General features: G+C 38.7%; 1 protein-coding gene across 3 annotated transcripts in view; it reads right to left on the bottom strand.

The window, feature by feature from the left end:
* Positions 1–872: 872 nt before the first annotated feature.
* Positions 873–19415, bottom strand: part of SUSD1 (sushi domain containing 1) — a 50784-nt gene continuing 32241 nt past the window's right edge. For 2 of the 3 annotated variants that reach the window (XM_068927817.1, XM_068927816.1), the window contains exons 12-16: positions 13318–13411; positions 11990–12245; positions 7447–7486; positions 4787–4880; positions 873–1772 (exon numbers count right to left, since the gene is read on the bottom strand). In XM_068927817.1, the coding sequence (XP_068783918.1) occupies positions 1634–1772; positions 4787–4880; positions 7447–7486; positions 11990–12245; positions 13318–13411 (623 nt within the window). In that variant the 3' untranslated portion in view covers positions 873–1633. The remainder of the gene's footprint in view (positions 1773–4786; positions 4881–7446; positions 7487–11989; positions 12246–13317; positions 13412–19415) is intronic. The other variant, XR_011137835.1, reaches the window with a different exon arrangement.

The following is a 19415-nucleotide window of genomic DNA, read 5'->3' as shown; positions in this document are numbered from 1 at the left end:
AGAAGTCTTAACATCCGCATAATTATCCAAAGAGGACAAGCTAGATAATTTTGACCCCATGCTTCCCACATTAAACTGAAGCAGATGTAGATGGAAGAAAGATAAGTCCCTGACAGATGAAGACAAAAGGCTGCAGCCGGACATAGGTCTGCCAAAGGTGACAAAGAAGGCAGAAAAAGAGAGGGAAACTTCCAGGACTGTAGCTGTCCTGGAAAGCTTATCATGGTGGGGAGTCTTGCCTCATATGACTTATGAAAAGACATAGGAAGCAGAGAAGAGGCACCACCAAAGAAGTGACTTGTCCAAGGTTACATGAAGACCCACTGACTCTCCAGCCATACCTACTGGACTCTATATTCCTGGTCTTGCATAACATAATGTAACTGCTGGTGTTAGTAAAGGTGCAAGTAGCTTTCTTTCAGAGGAAGACATGTCTCTTTAAATCATTTTCTGCACCTTTAACACAAGTGATATAAAAATATGACTACTGCCTGGATCTGAAAAAGGCACCCTCAGCTAGATGCAGTGGTTAAAAGGTCTCTCATGTAAGTTTGATTGTAATCTGTCTCTGCTAATAGTTACCCGCTATAAAGTCTGTTCTGTGTTGCACTTTAAAATATTCCCTTTAAACTCCAGAAAAGGAATTACACAACCCAGAGAAACAGCACATCTAAAATTAAAAAGTCAACAGTAATCAAAAACATTCAGGATTCCAAAAAGGGTTATCATATATCCAAAGTGATGAAATGCAAAACTTGATTCTTTCTTACAGAAGGAAAAAAACGTTCACTGGGAAAATGCCATAGGAAATTTGCTAATTGTATTTTAGTAAGGGAATCTAATGTTACACACCAGCTTGTTAAACAACCAACGATTTTCAACGCTCTACTCAGCTTTAATTATATAGCACAGATTAAGAAAACTGCACTTAAGACAGGTAGTTCCTTATTTAAGAGGGTTTCACAAGTCATGAAAGCTCCTCAGCTTTTTGGAAAACTGCAGTTTTACAGATTGCTATATTATTCATAATTATTGCGAATCGCTATCAGCAACGATTGCAGTATATGTGGAACATATCTATTGGTGACACTATTTAAACGTGACAGTTTCACGGCTAACAACTCTATACTCGTTACTGAAGTAGCATTACCCTTAAGTGACTGAAGAAAGTTATCTACCTTTATAACGGGACATGCAATAAGAATTTTTCACATATAACAACAGGGTGATTGTATTTTCTCTCACAACGGGCAGTTTGTATCTCCTAAGGAATCTAAAGTAGCAGTTGATCGTAAGACATTATCAACGCGATCAAGGGATTATTTACAGAATGAAGTGGAATACAGGCACTCGTATCAGGTGCCCCCGTGACTAGAACAGTAAAGCCTGCAGCCAAAACACAGGATGCATGCTGATGTCTGATAAACACCTGTTTGTCAGGGAATGTTCTCCTTTATATACCATTACATCTGGAAACAAGGGGAGACATAAACATCTCTCTGCTAGCAACAAATGCACTTCCGTTGCCCATACTGCAGTACACGCATGCTGTGCAGATCCATCCATATCTGACATGCGTTGGCTTTGGTAAGGAGACTGGATTTTCTCTGTGCTGACTTGGGAGGATAACACATTAGAGAGGAGAGACATTTTCGTTCTCTAGGAATGATGAGGTGATCCCTGCTCGGGTCATGTCCGCGGTGGCAGACAAATGTACAGCCTCACAGGCTAAAGCAGCAGGCGGGCAGTTCACTGTGCTGTGCAGATAGGAGCTGGGGAAAAGGAAAAAATTCTAGTTAGAAAAGAATACTTCAAAAACATTCAAGAGTCGAGCACAAAACAGACAGAGGACACACATCATTCATGCTGATGGGACAAATGGGTGAGTTTCTAAGATTTTTTGAACACCCGAGGTGCTGGTATAAATGCTGAACATCATAGCCGGTGAGTTACAGGTAGGAAGCATTCCCAGAGCATCAGATTACTGAGAGGTTAACCTGACCTAGGTTAACCTTGGCCACGACAACACGCATGCCCAATGCAAATCTCCAGAATGCAGAAGTTTTGGCACTGTGCTTAAACATCTGGATGGGCAATACATACAGGAGGACGTGACAGTTCAGGCGGAATGAAGCAAGGTGAATGTGTGACAAGCTACCTTAGTGTCAATGCATTTGGTAAATGAAAAGGAAAAATCTATGGACAGAAGCAGCCACGCTCTGCGCTCTGCGAACTCAGTGTCAGACTGACTTTCACTGAGGAACAGTTAAGACTGCTGTCAGTAAGCATGCTAGTAGGAATTCACAACCTGGCCTGCTGAGGTAACACAATCCTTGAGGCAGCTGACACACGGCAAGCTGGTAAGCACACAAATACAGCGTTCCTTTGTGACAGCAACTACAGAACCATAGGGCTTAAGAGACCCCCCCAAAATAATCTGAGACTATTCACCCGACCCTCACGTAGCTGTGTTGTTCCTGACAGATGCTTGTTTAACCTGCTCCTATAGACCACCCAGACAGCAGGCTTTCACAGTAATTTATTCCAGTGCCTCCCTCTCTCCACATTCAGAAATGCTACTGCCTATACTGTTGTTTACCATGGACTAAAACCCAGAACTCCTTCTTCTTTATTTCACCAGTTAACAGAATGATTTTTCTAATATTTTAATCTCAAAGGAACTTCTGAATAGGAGTGGAAATAATCACAGGCACTTGATTCTTTCTTACAGGAGAAAATGGACGGGCTTGGTCTTTCTATAATGTTTTTTTTTTTTGTGTATTTGTGCATTATTATATTCCTTGACAGTCTCTTCTCCTCCTAGCTAAGCAGCCCTAGATTATCCTACCCACAGGTTGGGTTGGACAGATCTCTAGTCTCTCTTGCTGAGTTCCTCTGTCTGTCTGTCTGTCTGTCTGTCTCTCTCACTGGGCCACATCTTTCTTGGCATATGGTGCCCAGACTAGACCGTGGCCTTAAAACAACTGGACAGGGCACAAGGCTGACTTCATGTGTTTTTCAAATTACATTTTTATTCCGAAATGGATTCAAATGATGCTTATTTAAAAATAAAAGAGTATTTTGTACTTATGAACATTATAGCGATTTCTTCTGAGCACTAGGAATGGTCATATCTCAACTGACACCCGGGGTTTCCTTCCCCTGATTCCCACAGGGAGTGAGGCAGCTTTAATTTCTGCCACCGACTCTGTCTGATCCCCTCTAAAGCAGGAGAACGCATTTAGGAGTTTCTCTGTACGTGGGAACACGGGCCTACAAAATACCTGTTGAGCTACAAAGTCCCAGTCCCTAATATTACAGGATATTACAACATGACCCCTGTCAAAATGTACTCGGCTCCCCAGGAACAGTACTGGGGTTTTATGCTCCCACTATTTTTAAAGGAAAACTGAGATGGAAGATCTGGACCTTAACTAACTCCTCTACGCTCATTCACGACCGGTTCATACTCATATGAGATTCTTCCAGTACTATCTTTTATCTTAAATAGTTCTCCTCCTTCCCTGATGCTAATTCCTTGGACAAAATTTCAAAGAATATTCACGTCTTGTTGTCCTGTTTTTGCCACAGAAACTCAGATCAGTGAGGAGCTTTTCAGACCAAGGCAGCCCAGCAATACACCTGCTGCTGCAAAAAACCATCTGCTAGGACTTGCCAGTTAAGACATTAGCATAGTTTTAGCTCCCTCTGTCTTAAATGTCAAAAGCTGATTCTGACAACCTACTCCAAAATATAAAAGCAATCAAGACTGCAAGCACAAGTTGCTGACTCTGTCCTATTGCCAAAGGAAATCTGAGATCCTTTTTCTGATTAATTATTGAAAGAAAAGAAAGGAACTATGGCGGTTTTATTTTGTAATTTACATTGTAAGAATTGAATTAAAATTTAGAAAACCACAAGTAATCCTACTTTCTCTAGCCTTTATTAGGAACAGCTTCTTCTGCATGCCATTCTCCTTGTGCATGTCAAATAATCAGCTTAGCCGATCAATGCTTGATACTCCAAGGCCCCCAAGCTGTGGGCTCCTGATCTCACAAAGGACATAAATCAGGAGAACAGTTTTCTTACAGACAAACAGATTTCAAGCAATGACAAAGGTGTATTTCTTGGTCAAGAAAATTTACACATATAGAGATGTAGACAATTACTGAAAGGCACATATTTGTTTCACCTTTGATAGAAGGAAAGTTGTGAAGTTATTGCCCCTACATGAGGGATCATGAAACATAAGGCAATCGATTACTTTTAAGATTTCTAGCACATTTTTATTGTGGCCTTTTGTTAAAGATAACCTCTTTTGAAAAACTGTATTTTTAGATGTTTTGAATAAAGTTGGGAAGACTAGAAATTGTTCCACAAATAAGAAAAGCAGAACAACATTTCTTTGGCATGACTTCAGTTTTACAGTAGCACACGGTATAAACATCATTAATTTAGTTAACATTAAATCAAAACATCTCTGAACTAAATTCCTGGCACTAATCGCTTCCTGCATCCCTGCTCTATTAAGGTGTGCCCCTTATTTTTCAGATGTTCCCTCAATGATTGCAAAGATACAGAGGGCATCAATTCAAGCAGCGGACACAATTCCAGAGGAGGTGGCCACTGAGGAACTCTTGATGAAGTTTCTAACCATCCAGGAGGCCTTAAACAAGCAGGTTGGTGAGAAAGACTAAAAGCTGAGAGAGAAAGACTGAAAAGCAAAGCACGTAAGCCTTGAGAAGGGAGAACTACATTACTGGAGTTAACAATTAACTATACGTACCGTGCTGCTGAGAAAGAAAGGAACAATATAAGGCAGACAGCAGCAACCGACCCTAATCCAACAGCAGTCATATATTGCAGAGTGGGTGATAAATCTGAAAAGAAAATATCAAACAATTGAAGTGAACAAATGGTAGAGTTTCAGTCTGGGGACTGACTGACTGAATCTGCTCAAAGCTAAATAATTCTAACAAAACTCATAGGCTGAACTTATTGCTCAATCAAGCAGTAATGGAGCTGACTATTCAGTAGCCCGTGGCCAACTGAGGAAGTATGATTAAATGGTGTATTTCTCAAAAGTGATCACACTTCTCCATCTCTCACTTTCCTGTTTTTTTCCTTTTAACTTCTGATACTCAATGTCAACATTTTCCCCACTCACCACTGGCAATTTCAGTACTAGTGACATGCCAATGTAGTCTCTGGTGCCAGCAATTCCTAATGTTTTTTTAAATGGCGCAATGCTTCTCTTCCAATGTTTTGCAATACAGGTATTATTTCTTTTCTCCCTTTTTTTTTTTTTTTTTCCAGTGAAAAACTAGAAATAAACCTGGCCATGACAGCCTTACCTAACCCCCCAAGCCAGAAGCCACCAAGGACAGAACAGGCGGCTTATACCGATTTAAGGTCAACACCAAAATTATTACGAACTACCTGTGAAGACAACCTGAAAAAACAAAGATTTGATCTCTTCCATCTCCCTCCATCTCATTTTCAGTAGCTGGTGAAAGTTACCCCTTTCTTTCTGGATTCCCCACAAATATCTCAGCTTATTCCTACAAGATTCCACACCTTTGTTTCCTCTTAAATCTTGCACATGTGAGTACTTAATGCTTTAGCAGAAGTTTATATTCTTGCAAAAAATGAAAAAAACTTTCTTACTCAGTGAAATTATTGCATACGTCAATGAAGAGAACCCAAATGTCCAGCCATCACAAAAGCGATCTCTACTATGTAAGTGGAAGGCTTTTTTTGGCTCATCTGAAGGCACACGCACAAGGAGCGGGCTGGGCTTTTACCCAAAAGGCTCTCAGCAATTGGTTTGAAGCTCAAAAGACATATAGGAGAATAATAAGAAAGGAGTTAGGAAAACTTTAGAAGTTTGCTTAACTTTGCTAGTGAAGCAAGACTTGTATCGACGTAACGCTTCTGAACCTGACTGGAAGGCTTGCAAAAGACAGAATTTCAGATAGGGACCTCATCAGGAAAATCTGTTTAACCTCCAAGTGTGTCCAGTTTTGGAAAAAGTTAAACTAAGATATACCTGTCCCAACATCACCACCACACCAGTTGCCATATGTAAATTAAAAACGTCTGGAACAGGTGTCAGCCCTCCTAAAAACTACAGAAATGCCTTCCTCACATGTTGTAGAATATGTTTTCTCAAAAACTCTCAAATTCATGCTACTCAGGCAACTATTAACGACAGAAGGAAGCACCCTGGTAACACTATCCTACCACCTTTTATGACAATGATTTATCCAGCAGTATGAAGTGCTGTCTAAAGGGCATCTGAAACAGCTGGCTTTAGATTTAATTTACATACCTGTCCTTCACACAAGGAGAATTGAATACTACTCCTTAAAGATTCAGTGAGCCAAAAATACTCTCAGCCTCTCCAATCGTAGAGGTACCTTTAGGCCAAGAACACCGTTTGGCTAGAAGTCTGTCCAGCATAAAGGCAAGCAGATTTACATGCAAAGGCAAAGGCCTGTCCTATCCTACTCTCCTTTGGCAATGCCCATCTTTTCATCCCCCAGAAAAACCCACCTATACATAAGACAGTATCTGACAATGTTCTGGAAGTTGGTAAAAGAGAAATTCAGAAGACGACAGTTTTCTCTACTTCCAGAGTTATTTTACAGCTCTTGACTCTTTGGACCAGCAACACAGCGCTCAAGCCTATTGAATCTTTGAGCTTAGCAGTTTCTCATACGAACAAGCTGCTGAGATGATATTCCAAATGCAGCAGCAAATAAACCAAGTTGTGTGAGTAAACAACATAGAAATAAACATACAGTTGTCACTGGAAGATCAATAATAATACTAGTTAGAGGTGGATTTTGCTGAGTACTGGAGAAGACACACCACAAGCATCGTATCTTTCAAAGTGTTATCTCATTCCCTAGAATCACATTTCCTATTTCCAATTCGTAAGTCTTTCAACCCAAAAGCAGAATCCAGAGTTTGTAGGGGACTCTAAGGATGACACTTTGTTCAGGAGAGGCTCATGTTGAAATGGATAAAGATGATTCCTTCTAACACAGTAGAAAGGATTTTTTTTTCTATTTTTTTCTGTATTTTTCAAAACAAGCTTCTAAAATTACACTTATCTTCCGCGCTTTAAATCCTGTAGGACCTAAACTTTTATTTTCTCTGTTATTTTGTTATGGAAGAAGATGGTCACAAAACCAGTGCTGTCAAGATTTGGATGTGATGTCCAGAAAGAATAATATTAACAGCAAGGTGGGGAATCCATTTCAGAACTTTGTCCTCTAAACACACAGTGCAAAGCAAAATTTCTGCCTCTAACCTTTACAATCCTCAAAGTGAACCGATTACTAATAGTGAATGAAAGAGCAGCCACAGCAATTATTAAACTCATGTTGGGATGTTGCGAAGCCAAGCTTTGACTTCTCTTTTCTTATTTTTCTTACTTACTTTTAATTTGTGCCCAAACAGCACAGGACTGTGTTCTCACCTGAAAATGAAAATATAAAACATCACTGTTTCTCAGTAGAGAAATTTACCATCATTTGCACCCTCATCAAACCAGTCAGCGGCAAAACACTGAATTTTATTACTACTGAGAACGGTTCCTCCCTCCCCATCCCTGGTACAGCACCTAGCTTTTCTAAGCTTACGAACTATAAAGGTCAGATGAGAGAGGTGGCTTTTATAAAAGCCTAGCTCTACTCTGTTTTTCCGTTCTTTCTGTAACTTATGCATGTAAGTGACATGAAAGGATCTTTGAAGCTATATGGTTAAAAATTCAGAAATCGGGAAATGCCAAGACTGAATGTGCTGCATTAACTCTATTTTTATTTAGCATGTATATGCTAAAACACAGTACTTAATTATATAGTTTTCAAGTACATAAACCGCATACTATTTTTTGCAGTTAGGACTACGCACTTAGTGCCTGTTAATTTTAACGTATTTTTATACAATACCTAACAGGAGTTAATGTCCACAGGAACTAAACAGATCTTTATTAAGACTTTTCTTTTGAACTGTTTAACAAGCTTGTTTTCTTACAGTAAGTCTTTGCATCTATATAACTTTTTTCCCTTTTTTTCACACTCATATACCCATAAAGAAACATATGCATGTGCCAGTTCTATTCTAAGTTCTAATGTCTGTTGTGTAATTACTCAGAAGTTTATTTCTGGAGTGCCTCTGTACGGAACTTCCTGCTAAATGACTTTCACAGACTTTCACAGAATACATACACATGCATTCCTCATGAAAGCTTCTGGCAAAATATATTATGCTGCTCTGGATAATGGTATGTTTTTATGAAATTAAAGACTTAAGTTATGAAGCAGTTGCACAAGGGGACAACACCACATTTGGATATATACGTATTCTTCCTTTTGTGGGCCTGTGTAATCATGCAACCTCAGTGTTTCTTAAAATAGGCTTCATATGGAATTTTCTAGCTATTTAAAAGTACAAAACACTGAAAAAGGAAAGCCTATTAAGGTTGGAAGAAAAAAAAACAAGGAGTGGATTTAAAAACTCAGCCTAATGCCAGAGACTAGCAGTCACTTGTGCAAGTGACATCATCTTGAGGAGGTAGTGACAGCTACCTCCTCGGCACACCCTGGTTTGCAGCAAGTCAGCCCTCCCCTGCCTTCGAAAGAAGTTACAGACCTCCCAGGAATCTCATCAGTAAAGTACACTAACATGTACTTGATACCAAATTGAATTATAACACCCTCCCTTCAATGAATTAGCAGCCGGTAACAAAAGTAACCCCCAACGCCTTCTCAGAAACTTATCGGTCAGATTACTCCTGCAAACATTCAAGTACCCTTTGTGCACAAAAAGGTCCGTGAACCTCAAAGTCCCTGTTTTGGCCTGTATGTTCTGCTTTTCCCTGGGCAGTTAAACTGGAGCTAGAAACCCTTTTCACAGCAGTATACTTAAAAGACTTCTAGCGAAAACAGAAGACATTTTCCCCTGCGCATATACTTTTCTTAGCTGATTTTTATCAGGCTAATTTAACACACTTGCATCCCAACTCAGGCTATTTCCCTTCTAATTTTCCAAAAAGCTCTTAGCCTTTTTACTAAAAATATAGTATGTCACAAAAAAACAACAGAACAGAGTACTAAAATTGTCTTCACTTTTCACAGACCTGCTCTTACTTCTGTTATATGCACACATTGTTTGATCCAGGAAAAACTGATGCTGACACTGAAGGTGTACAAAGCTGTGCTCAAGAAATTAATCCCAAATTAGTTTAAACTCCAAGCAGCTTTTACAACTCTCACCGTTCACTTCGAGCGTTGGCTTTCTACAGAGCATGGAATCTATAACGTTATCACTGGAGGCTGAAACGGGTAACAGTTTGGTTTGATTTATTTAATTAACCGTATGCCTTACAGAGAAGGACACTACCAAGGGTGGACAATTTGTTCCCCTTCAGTAAGGTTTTCATGATAATGACAGTAAATACTCATTTGTTCCCAAATTCTCCCATGGTCTCCAACATTACTATATCCTAACTGCCAAATTCATCAGTTTTAAAAATGGTTATTTCCTTCATCTCTGACTTCTTAACTTCTTTCCTTGTACTTTTCCAACATTTCTAAGCAAGGGATGAATCAAAGTGGAATACATAGAACAGAATAGCTTATTTATCTTAACCATTTCCTTTTAATTTTATCTCAACTTATTTTCTCACCCTTACTTCAAAGAAAATACAATAGAGATATTCAGAAATAGCAGCAAGAAAAAGTCACAACCTAGCCTTGATTTTGCAGTTCTCAGCACAAAGGGACCCCAAGCCAGAGGGGTCTTTGGAGGATGCCAGAACATAGGAAGTATCATAATGGCAACAGTAGTTGTTATTCTATGACATAAATTTCTGTTATGTCTGTATTCAAATAGAAATGTATTCATATGTAAAACATACCGGATAAATGCAAACTTCACATGCGATAATGACTGAAGAGAAATTAAAAAGTAAATTAAAAAAACCCAACAACGAGAGATGTTTAAATGCCTGCTCTGGAATAAAGATTCCTTTACTTAAGTAAAGAGATTTTCAGAAGCTCTGAATACCCAACAATCCTCAATTTAGAATTCTCTATCTCAGTATCAACAATTGCACAAAATATGCCAGGAAGAGAACTGAAGATTAACCAACACCTTCATGCCACAGATCTAAGTCCCATTTCAAAGAAAAAAAACTGGGAACCCAAGTTGTCTGGTCTTTGCAAACTCAATAACTATTTCTATACATTGTAATGTAACTTTGCCTACTTCATCTAGTAACAAGAACAATAAAGGAAAGTGCGTCTTAAAGAGTAGATGCATTCTACATGGAAGGAAATGCATTGTCACTTCTACAAGTAACAGATATTCCATTAAATCAGTGGCCTAGAAAACACATCCCGCAATGCGGGAGATGAAAAGTTCAGACAACTACCTACATAAAAGCGAAGGGGAATATAACTTAGAAACAGTTCAACAAACAGCTGGCAGAGATGCATAAGCAGTCTGTACCGTTCAGTGCTAGACAAGCCTGAAAACAAATAACAATGTAAAATGTTCCCTCAAATTACAAAACATTAACTGGAAAGGGCTAGGGAAAACCAACGTGTAAAACCCTAGGAGACACAAACCAAACTGAAAGAAATACTTAGGAGAGCTTAATGAGGGCAAACTTGTTACATTTTTGGCTCAAATAATAATCCTGCTCCACAGAGTAAATTCTCAGAGGCTTAATTCCAAATTCCAGGATATTTTGGGATAACTTAGCACCATTTATGAACTGAGTGCCTTCAACTGTCCTTTCTCTGCTGCTTCCCTCAGACCATTAATCAGAAATTAGTGACAGAGGACAGGTTTTCATCAGGATCAGGAACCATTAAAAACTTAAATATTAAAGGAGACACCATATAAAAAGGTATGATGCACACACTAATAGATACGAGGACAGAAATTACATGTATCTACTTGTTTTATTTCATTTGGTTTGGATTGAGGCAAAGTTATGTTTCTTATCAGAAGCTGTTTTCACTTACTGAGGTGTAGGCTTCCCAAAGCTACAGAGATTTACAACTGACTCTCAGATGAATTTTTGCCCTGCCTCATTCCTTTATGCTTAGACACAAGACCCCAACACTCTATTTTAATTTCAAAAGACTTTTTTTTTTTGGCATGGTGCACTTTTTGTGTGGTGATTTATTTTTCTTATATTTGACATTCAGGACAAACATGACCTTGACAATGCTGTCACCGGGCACACTTGGGAAAAACTACCTGCTGCTCAGACCTTTATTGGCCATGAAAAAGTTATCAGCTGTAGACCAGTGAGATGGATAATGACTGGAAAACTACTGGCACAATGGCATCGTGGGAGGAAAGACACTGAAGCACTGAATAGCTGAGAGAAATACACATTTTAGATGCTTTGTTTCTGATTAAAATACACATTTAACTTAAAACGCCAAAAATTTTATGCTAGTAATATGTCTTCCAGCAAGCTTTCCCCAAGAGAACTGGAGTTGACATTCATTGTTGTCTGGAAGGTAATACACATGATAAAATACATATTTACTTGGTTATTTGGAGAATTGGAATATTTTGCTCTAGAACATTCCACTGCAAATGAGAGGATTCTTCACTGCTGGGGAGTTAATTTCAGATTTCTCAATACAAATCTCTTAAACTAAGTTCTGGCCTAAAAAAGACACCCTCAATTAGTGAGGGCAGAGGTGACCGTTCATTTTTAATTCTTTTCGTTGTTTGCCTTGTGGCATCCAGAATTACTCCAACATTACAATGACCTACATATCTGTAAGGAATTATAAGAGTTATTTAAAGATGCTTCAGACTGAATCTCATTCTGTAAATTTACAGATACTTTCAACACCATAAGAATTTAACATGCGGCTAAAATATTCCTCTTTTTTCCATAGCTACATTTCTTTCCACAGGTATAAAGGAAAATTTAAAAAATATCCATTACCTTATTCCACTCGCTTATTATTCTCAAAAAAACAGAATACTCTTTTCCCAGCTTTAAAGGAGCATTATAAAACTTTCCGTAGTAATGTCTGTCTCCGAGAGCGATTGACATGTTATCAGCAACATCCTTGGCCAGAAATTCAGCTGCCACATATCCCTCAGTGTCAGTGGTGTTGCTAAAGAAAGTTGCAGCAGCAAAGGAATCGCAAATAAAAGTGCTCTCCAAACCCAGCGGAAGCACAATCACCTGATAAAAACTAGAGTAAAACAAAAAAGTAAACTTTAGCCCTCACTTCAATGTACTAAGCATCAGACATTCAACACATTTCCATTTTCTGTTTTCTGCCTGTAGACTGTTAACTGTTTCTAATCATCAACGTCCAATATGAATTTTTCTTACATTAGAACATTTATCTCAGTGTGTGTTCCACTGCATTGTGAACAAACAGCAATTCATGTAAAACTTAAGGCTAGTTCTTCTTATCACTTGCACATAAATCTTAAATGTTCATCCACGTTCACTTGAGACGAGCATCATATTCAGTTTCTACAGGATGCCTTTTGCTGCTTTCAACTTATGTATAAAGTTGTTTAAAAAACGGAACACATGATTGGCCTCTAAAAACTATTGTTCCTAATTTTGCTGATTTTCTGTTTAAAGGAGGAGATGATCCAATTTCTACAAAATTCATTAAATCTGACCCCAGACCTCTCAAAACAAAGTTTAGCCTAAGGCATCCTAACACAGAAAGAGTAATTCTCAGAGCTGTTATATCAGTCATTTGCTCATACACTACTAGCTTTTAAATATTTTATGCTTTAGTATAACGTGAGTTACAATTACCATTTTCCTCCTTTCACAAATAGTACTTGCTAAGACATAAATCTTGTCTCTCTCTAAAAAAAAAAAAAAGTATTTTGGCAGTAATGCAATAGTATGAACATAGTACTTCAGAATATGCAGAAAAAAACAGACTTTGTTATTCATTTCCTCTAGCTTCTGGGAAAAAAAAATATTGGATGTATGAGTCTGTTGGAAGACAAAAATTGTTGGACACAACAGTAACGATCTGGTGCAACTTCACTGTGGCTAAAGGAAAAATAAGTGAAAACTCAGAACGATTAAGGACAAAATTTTGGTCCAGAAAGTGGGGAAAGAGTCTGGAGCCAAGTACTATCCTGCCAAGGGAGGTGAAACTGGGAACTACAGCTCAGTTTTATCCCATTGCTAATAAAAATAGCCTAACCCAAACAAAAAGCTCCACTTTATTAGTAACATAAATCTACAGAACGTTTTTTTGAACGGGTAAAGCGTGCACAGAGACAAACCTGATCGGGCCATTTCGATCATCTGCTTTCCGGAGTCTGAGCATGGGCGCAGAACCTTTTGCTGTAACAAACTCTACATCTGGGAAGGGAGGATCTAAAAAGTAAACAAGTATCAGAACTTCAGAGAGGCATCAGAAACATTTCAAGCATGAGAGTTCCTAGCTATTTTTTTTTCAAACTTCCTCTATTAACTGAACCTCAAACCCCAAAGACTTAAGTCTGCAGGCAACGTAAAAAACCTTATCAAAAAAAAAAAAAAACACAGGGCAAACATGAACGTGATGGCATGGCAACCCGAGCTCAAATCCTTATATTGCTACGTGCGCTACTTGGGAAAAACAGAAATATCCACGAATGATAAGAGACTCTAAAGAAATGAGACAGGAAAGATTTGTCGGAAGAAGCAATATTATTTCATTAGACTAACCAAAATGGCTGGGTGTAGGGGAAGATGAACCTCTGGGCACAAGACCCACTGCAAGAAATAAGATGGACAAATGAGACTCTATTAGGCCCCAAAACACGTTTAACAAGGCAACTTCCTTAGTTATTGCTCACAGTCAGCTAGCAATATCCGGCCCCTTACCCTGGATTTGGACATGGATACAGAGCTCTAATTTGTATTAGTGGGAATTTGCATCAGCACCAAAACCATGCAAACACTTCTGCCTCCAGTTTCAACAGTAATGACGATGGCTGCATGCTGACAGAGACCAGTGCTGTGGTAATGGAAATTATTACTACCAGCCTGGAAATGAAACCGAAAGAGCTTCAGTATCCCCAGCTGAGGGGGCAGAGAAGGAAGATGCTTACCCAAGAGGTCTGAAAGACCTAGCACAACTATTTGCAGGTACAACTAGGCCACTTGAAACTGGTCTATCAAGCTGCTGGTGGCATATGTGACTAAACAATAACAAGTGCAGGGCTGACATGTTGGAAACAAAGGCTTCAGAACACTGTTAGAAAGAACAATCAAAGCCATGGAGAAAAACAAAGAAAAGCAATGCAGATTGCCAAAGTCAAGTCACACCAGGCAAATACTTGGTGAGATGCATGGATTTTTCAAACAGCAGGAATAGGGTAGCTGGAATACATGTTGCACAGAAAACCAGTAGTTCAGCAGGGGAAAATCGGTGTTGGTAGAAAAACAGTAAAGTGGGTAAAGAAGTGGTAAATAGGGAGTTAGCAACATACAGCATGTTCAAAGCAGACATACTGGGCTGCAGGGAGGTTATTAGAGGAGTTCCTCCAAGACTAAACAAAATCAGTACTAAGACCAGTATTTTGGCTAATGATTACGGCGCAAAATCCAGGTGTGTGCAGATCAGTCTTGCCACTTAGACAACGTTAAACATAGTGTCAAACCAAACACTGGGATGTTACACAGAAAGAACTGAATGACCGTGAGAAGTGGCGGTCTGAAAAACTGGGACAAAATTCAGCATTATAACATATAAGGTGACGCACCTGGGGACTACCAACAAGATTTTTTTGCTATATACCTTTAGATTATTTGAGCATTAGGAGGAACATACTAGTGAACGTCAGTCACCAAAAAGGTAACAGAGAAAAAGGAAAAGACAGTTCTAAAAAGCATACCCCTGGATTTCAGTAACACCAGAACAGTACCTGCACAACTACAGAAGGTCTGGGTGCAATCATTTCAGAACTGCCTACGCTTCCAGTCATCAGTCCAAAAAAGCTGAGTCAAACCAGTGCACAGGATGACTACAAGCAAGATCCAGAGAGAGAATAAAAAAACATGTCTTTGTAGCCTTCCAAAATGAAATCTAGGAGCCTAAATGATCTCTGTTTAAATAGATTTGAGCAGATAACACCAGTGAGGGAAAGCAACAACTTAAGCATAGCATGCCCAATCTAAAGACAACAGGCCACACCTAGACCACCAAAGGAAAATAAATCCTACCTTGCCTGAGGTTAAAAACATCCCCAGGAGAGCCTTCTGAAAGCTTACTTAGCCAAATGAATTCCTCTGGTAGCTCCCTTTACCAGGTCCTCTTCAAAACCAGGCTGTGAGGGAACTACCAGTGGAAAAAACCAGGCACGAATATGTTCAAGACTGAAATGCGAATGAGGTTTGCATCCAGCAAAGTCACAATGTTCTACAGCTGCTTTTCTCTAGCAGCAGATAGGACAAAAATCCGTTAAGATAGAATTTCATGACTTAATGAAGCTTACAGCGTGGCTACCTGCAAGAATAGGAAATGTTCTTTACTTTGGAAGGTCTCTTCAATCTTTTTATAAATACAAACACTTTAACATTTATAGACAGTATTTCTAGCTATTGTTGGAAGTAATACTTCATATTGAGTATTAGCCCGAACAATATGTGAGGGCCAACCTTCAAGTCCTTCGCATCTTTCAAATCTAAGCAAATACTACTCAAGACTTGAAAATCTTCCCCTAACTTCAAGGTTCCTCAGTGCAGATATTGCTAGTGGTGCCCAGACAGGCAAACATATTACATCAGCAAAGATTTAACCGGTACCTTTCTCACATCTTTGTTTCCTTTGGCATCCAGAACCACCAAGAGATGCTATAATTAATTTCCCTTGGGAATCTTCCAATTCCCAAGGAAAGCTTAGGATTTTCTTCTCAAATTTCAGTTAGAATATGCAAAGCATGCAATGCTTTTGCAGTATTCTTCAGACAAGCAGTGCAAGAACGAATAAGGGGCAAAAAGGCTGTTGGCACAGAAAATGACTATTTCAACAGAACATTTTTTATTCTCTGCAGAATTTGATAGGATTAATGCAAAACATGGAAGTAAACACCACTGAAAGCCCTAAAAAATGAGCAGAAGGCAACAAAATCTGCAAAATATAGTGCTTTTAGACCTTGCAGTCTTTTGCCATTTTTAATTACTGGTAAGAAATACAAATATTTTAAAACATGAAGTGCATCAAAACTAAGAAGAGTAATCAAATTACAATAATCCAAACTACTACTAATAATAATAATAAATGAAAGGACTGAATTTCATTTTTGGAACAGAAATCAGAAAGGCCCTCTGAAGCAGTTATTCCATATGCAGTATTTGGCAACTAGGTTCTTTCTTTTTAAAAAAGAAGCATATTTTGAGAACTTTTAACTTTTGCCAAAAATAAATCTGCTATGAGGTTCTCAGAATGTCCAAATTTAAGAATTCACATGGAAAAAATAACTTAATACCATCTAGAACTCGTTGCGGAGGAGGGAGGAATGCTACTGACAGATTAAGAATCCTCTCTTTGTGGACTGTGAGAAGAAAGCGACATCCTCGAGGCCATCTAGGTGCTGTTAGCCCCGAGCCTTTGGTAAATATATTACTCTTAACTCTTCACCGGCAGAACAGACCAAAAACTGTAGCAGCCCCATGAAAATGCAGTCAAATATGGTAAGAAGTACAAGAAATGCCAGGATGGGCGCCCTCTCAACACTCCTCATCGTAGCAGCCCTGAGTTGCTAATGCTTGGACATTTCATCGTGAGGCTCGTTTTCTACAACAAGAATCCACGTGCTGAGTCTCCCTTTGAACACAAAGCCAGGCTCCTGGAAAAACGTGCATGCTGGGAAGTGTCTAGCATTGCAAAAAACACAAGAAAACAGCAAAGGCCTCAATTCTGAAGCAAAAGCCTGCTTGCTGTTCCACTGTAATCTTACTCTTTAGAAAAATCTAGAATGTGGGAAGCAGTTCCTTATTTGTTCTGACAAAAACATTTCATAACGGAACAGCTACGTTTTTTTCACTGATCGTGAAAACGTATTGTTTACTTCTTGTTTTACGGACCTGATTTTTGCAGATACTGTTTACAGCTGCAGGCAAAGGACTGCACGGGGAAACTGCCCCAATATGAGGAACATCGGCACTTTTTTGACATTGCCTGATAGGCATATTTAATGCCTTTCCTGTCATCTGACCTTACGCAAGGCTCTGAAGACTCTGGGACAATACTGCGGTATTTATTTACCTTTGGATACATAATGCAGGCAAGAAAGGCTGTAATGTTTCCTATGCAGGTTTGAGTCAAAAAATTAACGTGCTCCTCTCTGCTCCACTCTATATAAGTATACATGCAAGTAAAAACAATCTGTCAAACTTAATGACTAGTACCTTACTAGATAACCTTTGATTTGTTACAGCATAGCCCTATTTCATGCTTCCCTTTGTCATTTTGTGCTGATGATAAAGCTTTAAAAATAGCGATGGAACTAAGCCACAAAGTCCCAAACTAGGCGGTAAATCTTACCAAGTTCAGGGAAGTCAAATCAAGGATTCCTTTTAAGGCAATCTCTAATCGAAAACAGCTATTTGCTGAAATAATGCTATTAGTGTGATTTCAATGTCTCACAAACAAAGTTTTTTATATGAAAAAGGCCTCTGTGAGGGCTTTATACCCCTAAATTTTTTTACTGAATCTTAAAACAAGGAACACAGAAGCACTCATGTAAATATACGAAAACTAGTCATGTAGAGGTACTAAGTCAGTAGAAGTTTTTTACTCTCTGTATTACTGTCTCAAAAGCAACTAAGTTTATTGCATATACTATAGTACAGATGCTTTACCAAAGAGCAAGGAGAGAGTATTAGCTTGGAGAAAATCATTACTAAAGGAAGGAGAGAAGGAAGGGGAAGAAATCAAGACCTTATCTGCAGAAAACTATCACCTATATATTATTTTAATATAAAGATATTGTGTCTTAAAAATAAAGGAAATACTGGGGGAGACCTGTAGTCCATAACTGAAAAAAGCTTAGCGTCTATCCCTCCCCAATTGAATGTTTGCATTTCATTCATTTACTTAGTGCAAATTATGCTAACTAGTTCCACTTTATAATAATTTGTCTATATTGGAGGAGAGCATAAAGACAGACACATAATTATACATTTGTAAAGGACTATCTGAAACAGTACTAAAGAGCTTCCAGTTCATACCAACAGAAAAGACTAAAAAAAAGGAGAGAATTTTGGTCAGCATGTAAAGCAGTGGCTATACAGAATTAACTGAATCACCTACATCAAGTGTTTTGTAAATAGAATGATAGAGGTGATTGGAATGAAGACAACTTTGCAGATATTTTACGCAAAAAAATCTGCCATGAGGGATGTCAGAAAAATAACTGAAAATTTCAGTTATGTGAACTTAAATATCATGCCTTTGAATAGCCTTTGCATAAAGGCAAAGTGCCTGCATGCATGTTTGTATGGAAAAGTTTACAGGATCAGCAGCTTATTTCCCCCATACATGAAAACAATTTCTATGCTCAGGCTTTAATCACTCCCCTTTCCCCATTACACAAATCAGAAATTCCCTTCTCTGTAATTCAGTGCTCTGAAGTTGCACACTGTTAATGGATTGTCTCTGTTGAAATATATGAAGCGCCGTTGCAGTAGAAGAGCGGTTTGATCACCCCGTAGCCCAGTCTTTCAGGCCCTCACTGGAAAGTATATTTCTCTGTTTCTTTCTCCTTTTCCAGACCTTAAAGAACTCCCTTTATACAAGGATGAGTGTAAATTCTTTTCATCATACATTTTAGCGGAACAACTGTGGATCTTTTACATGTACACATGCACACACACACACAAGACACAAACACAAATTATATTTCACTACTTGATCTGTCATGCAGTGCATGAAAAGAGCAGGGCACAATAAGAGCAAAAAGAGCTTTACAAGAGTACACTTATGCAATGAAAATCACTTCTCTAATTCAAATCACTTTCTAGACTCTCTGCTGGTGAGTCTTATATGACTTATATGATCATAGGAGAGAGAGAGGATACACACACAAGAGTAAGTGGTATGCAGGTATGTTCTGGACTAAAACAAAACGAACAGCACCTGAGAAACACAGGAACTACTTTAACTGTCTGAGATACACTGGCACCAGAGGTCAAACCTTCCCAAACCCACTGGAAGGTGCACATACAAATAGGTAAGAAACGGCAATACGGGTGAATTGTAAGCATAGCACCAAGTGGAAATATACATTGCTTCCAAGCAAAAACGAAGAGGAGGAAGTGTAGCGAGAAATGGGCATTGAATTCAGTACAAGTTACTTTACGTAATGAAAATGTAAGCCTTCCCTAGTCAATA

The sequence above is a fragment of the Struthio camelus genome, chromosome Z (genome assembly GCF_040807025.1).
Source record: "Struthio camelus isolate bStrCam1 chromosome Z, bStrCam1.hap1, whole genome shotgun sequence".
In the NCBI taxonomy this organism is placed as follows: domain Eukaryota; kingdom Metazoa; phylum Chordata; class Aves; order Struthioniformes; family Struthionidae; genus Struthio; species Struthio camelus.
Note: the sequence above shows the minus strand (reverse complement) of the source record. Positions and strands in the feature narration are given on the sequence as shown.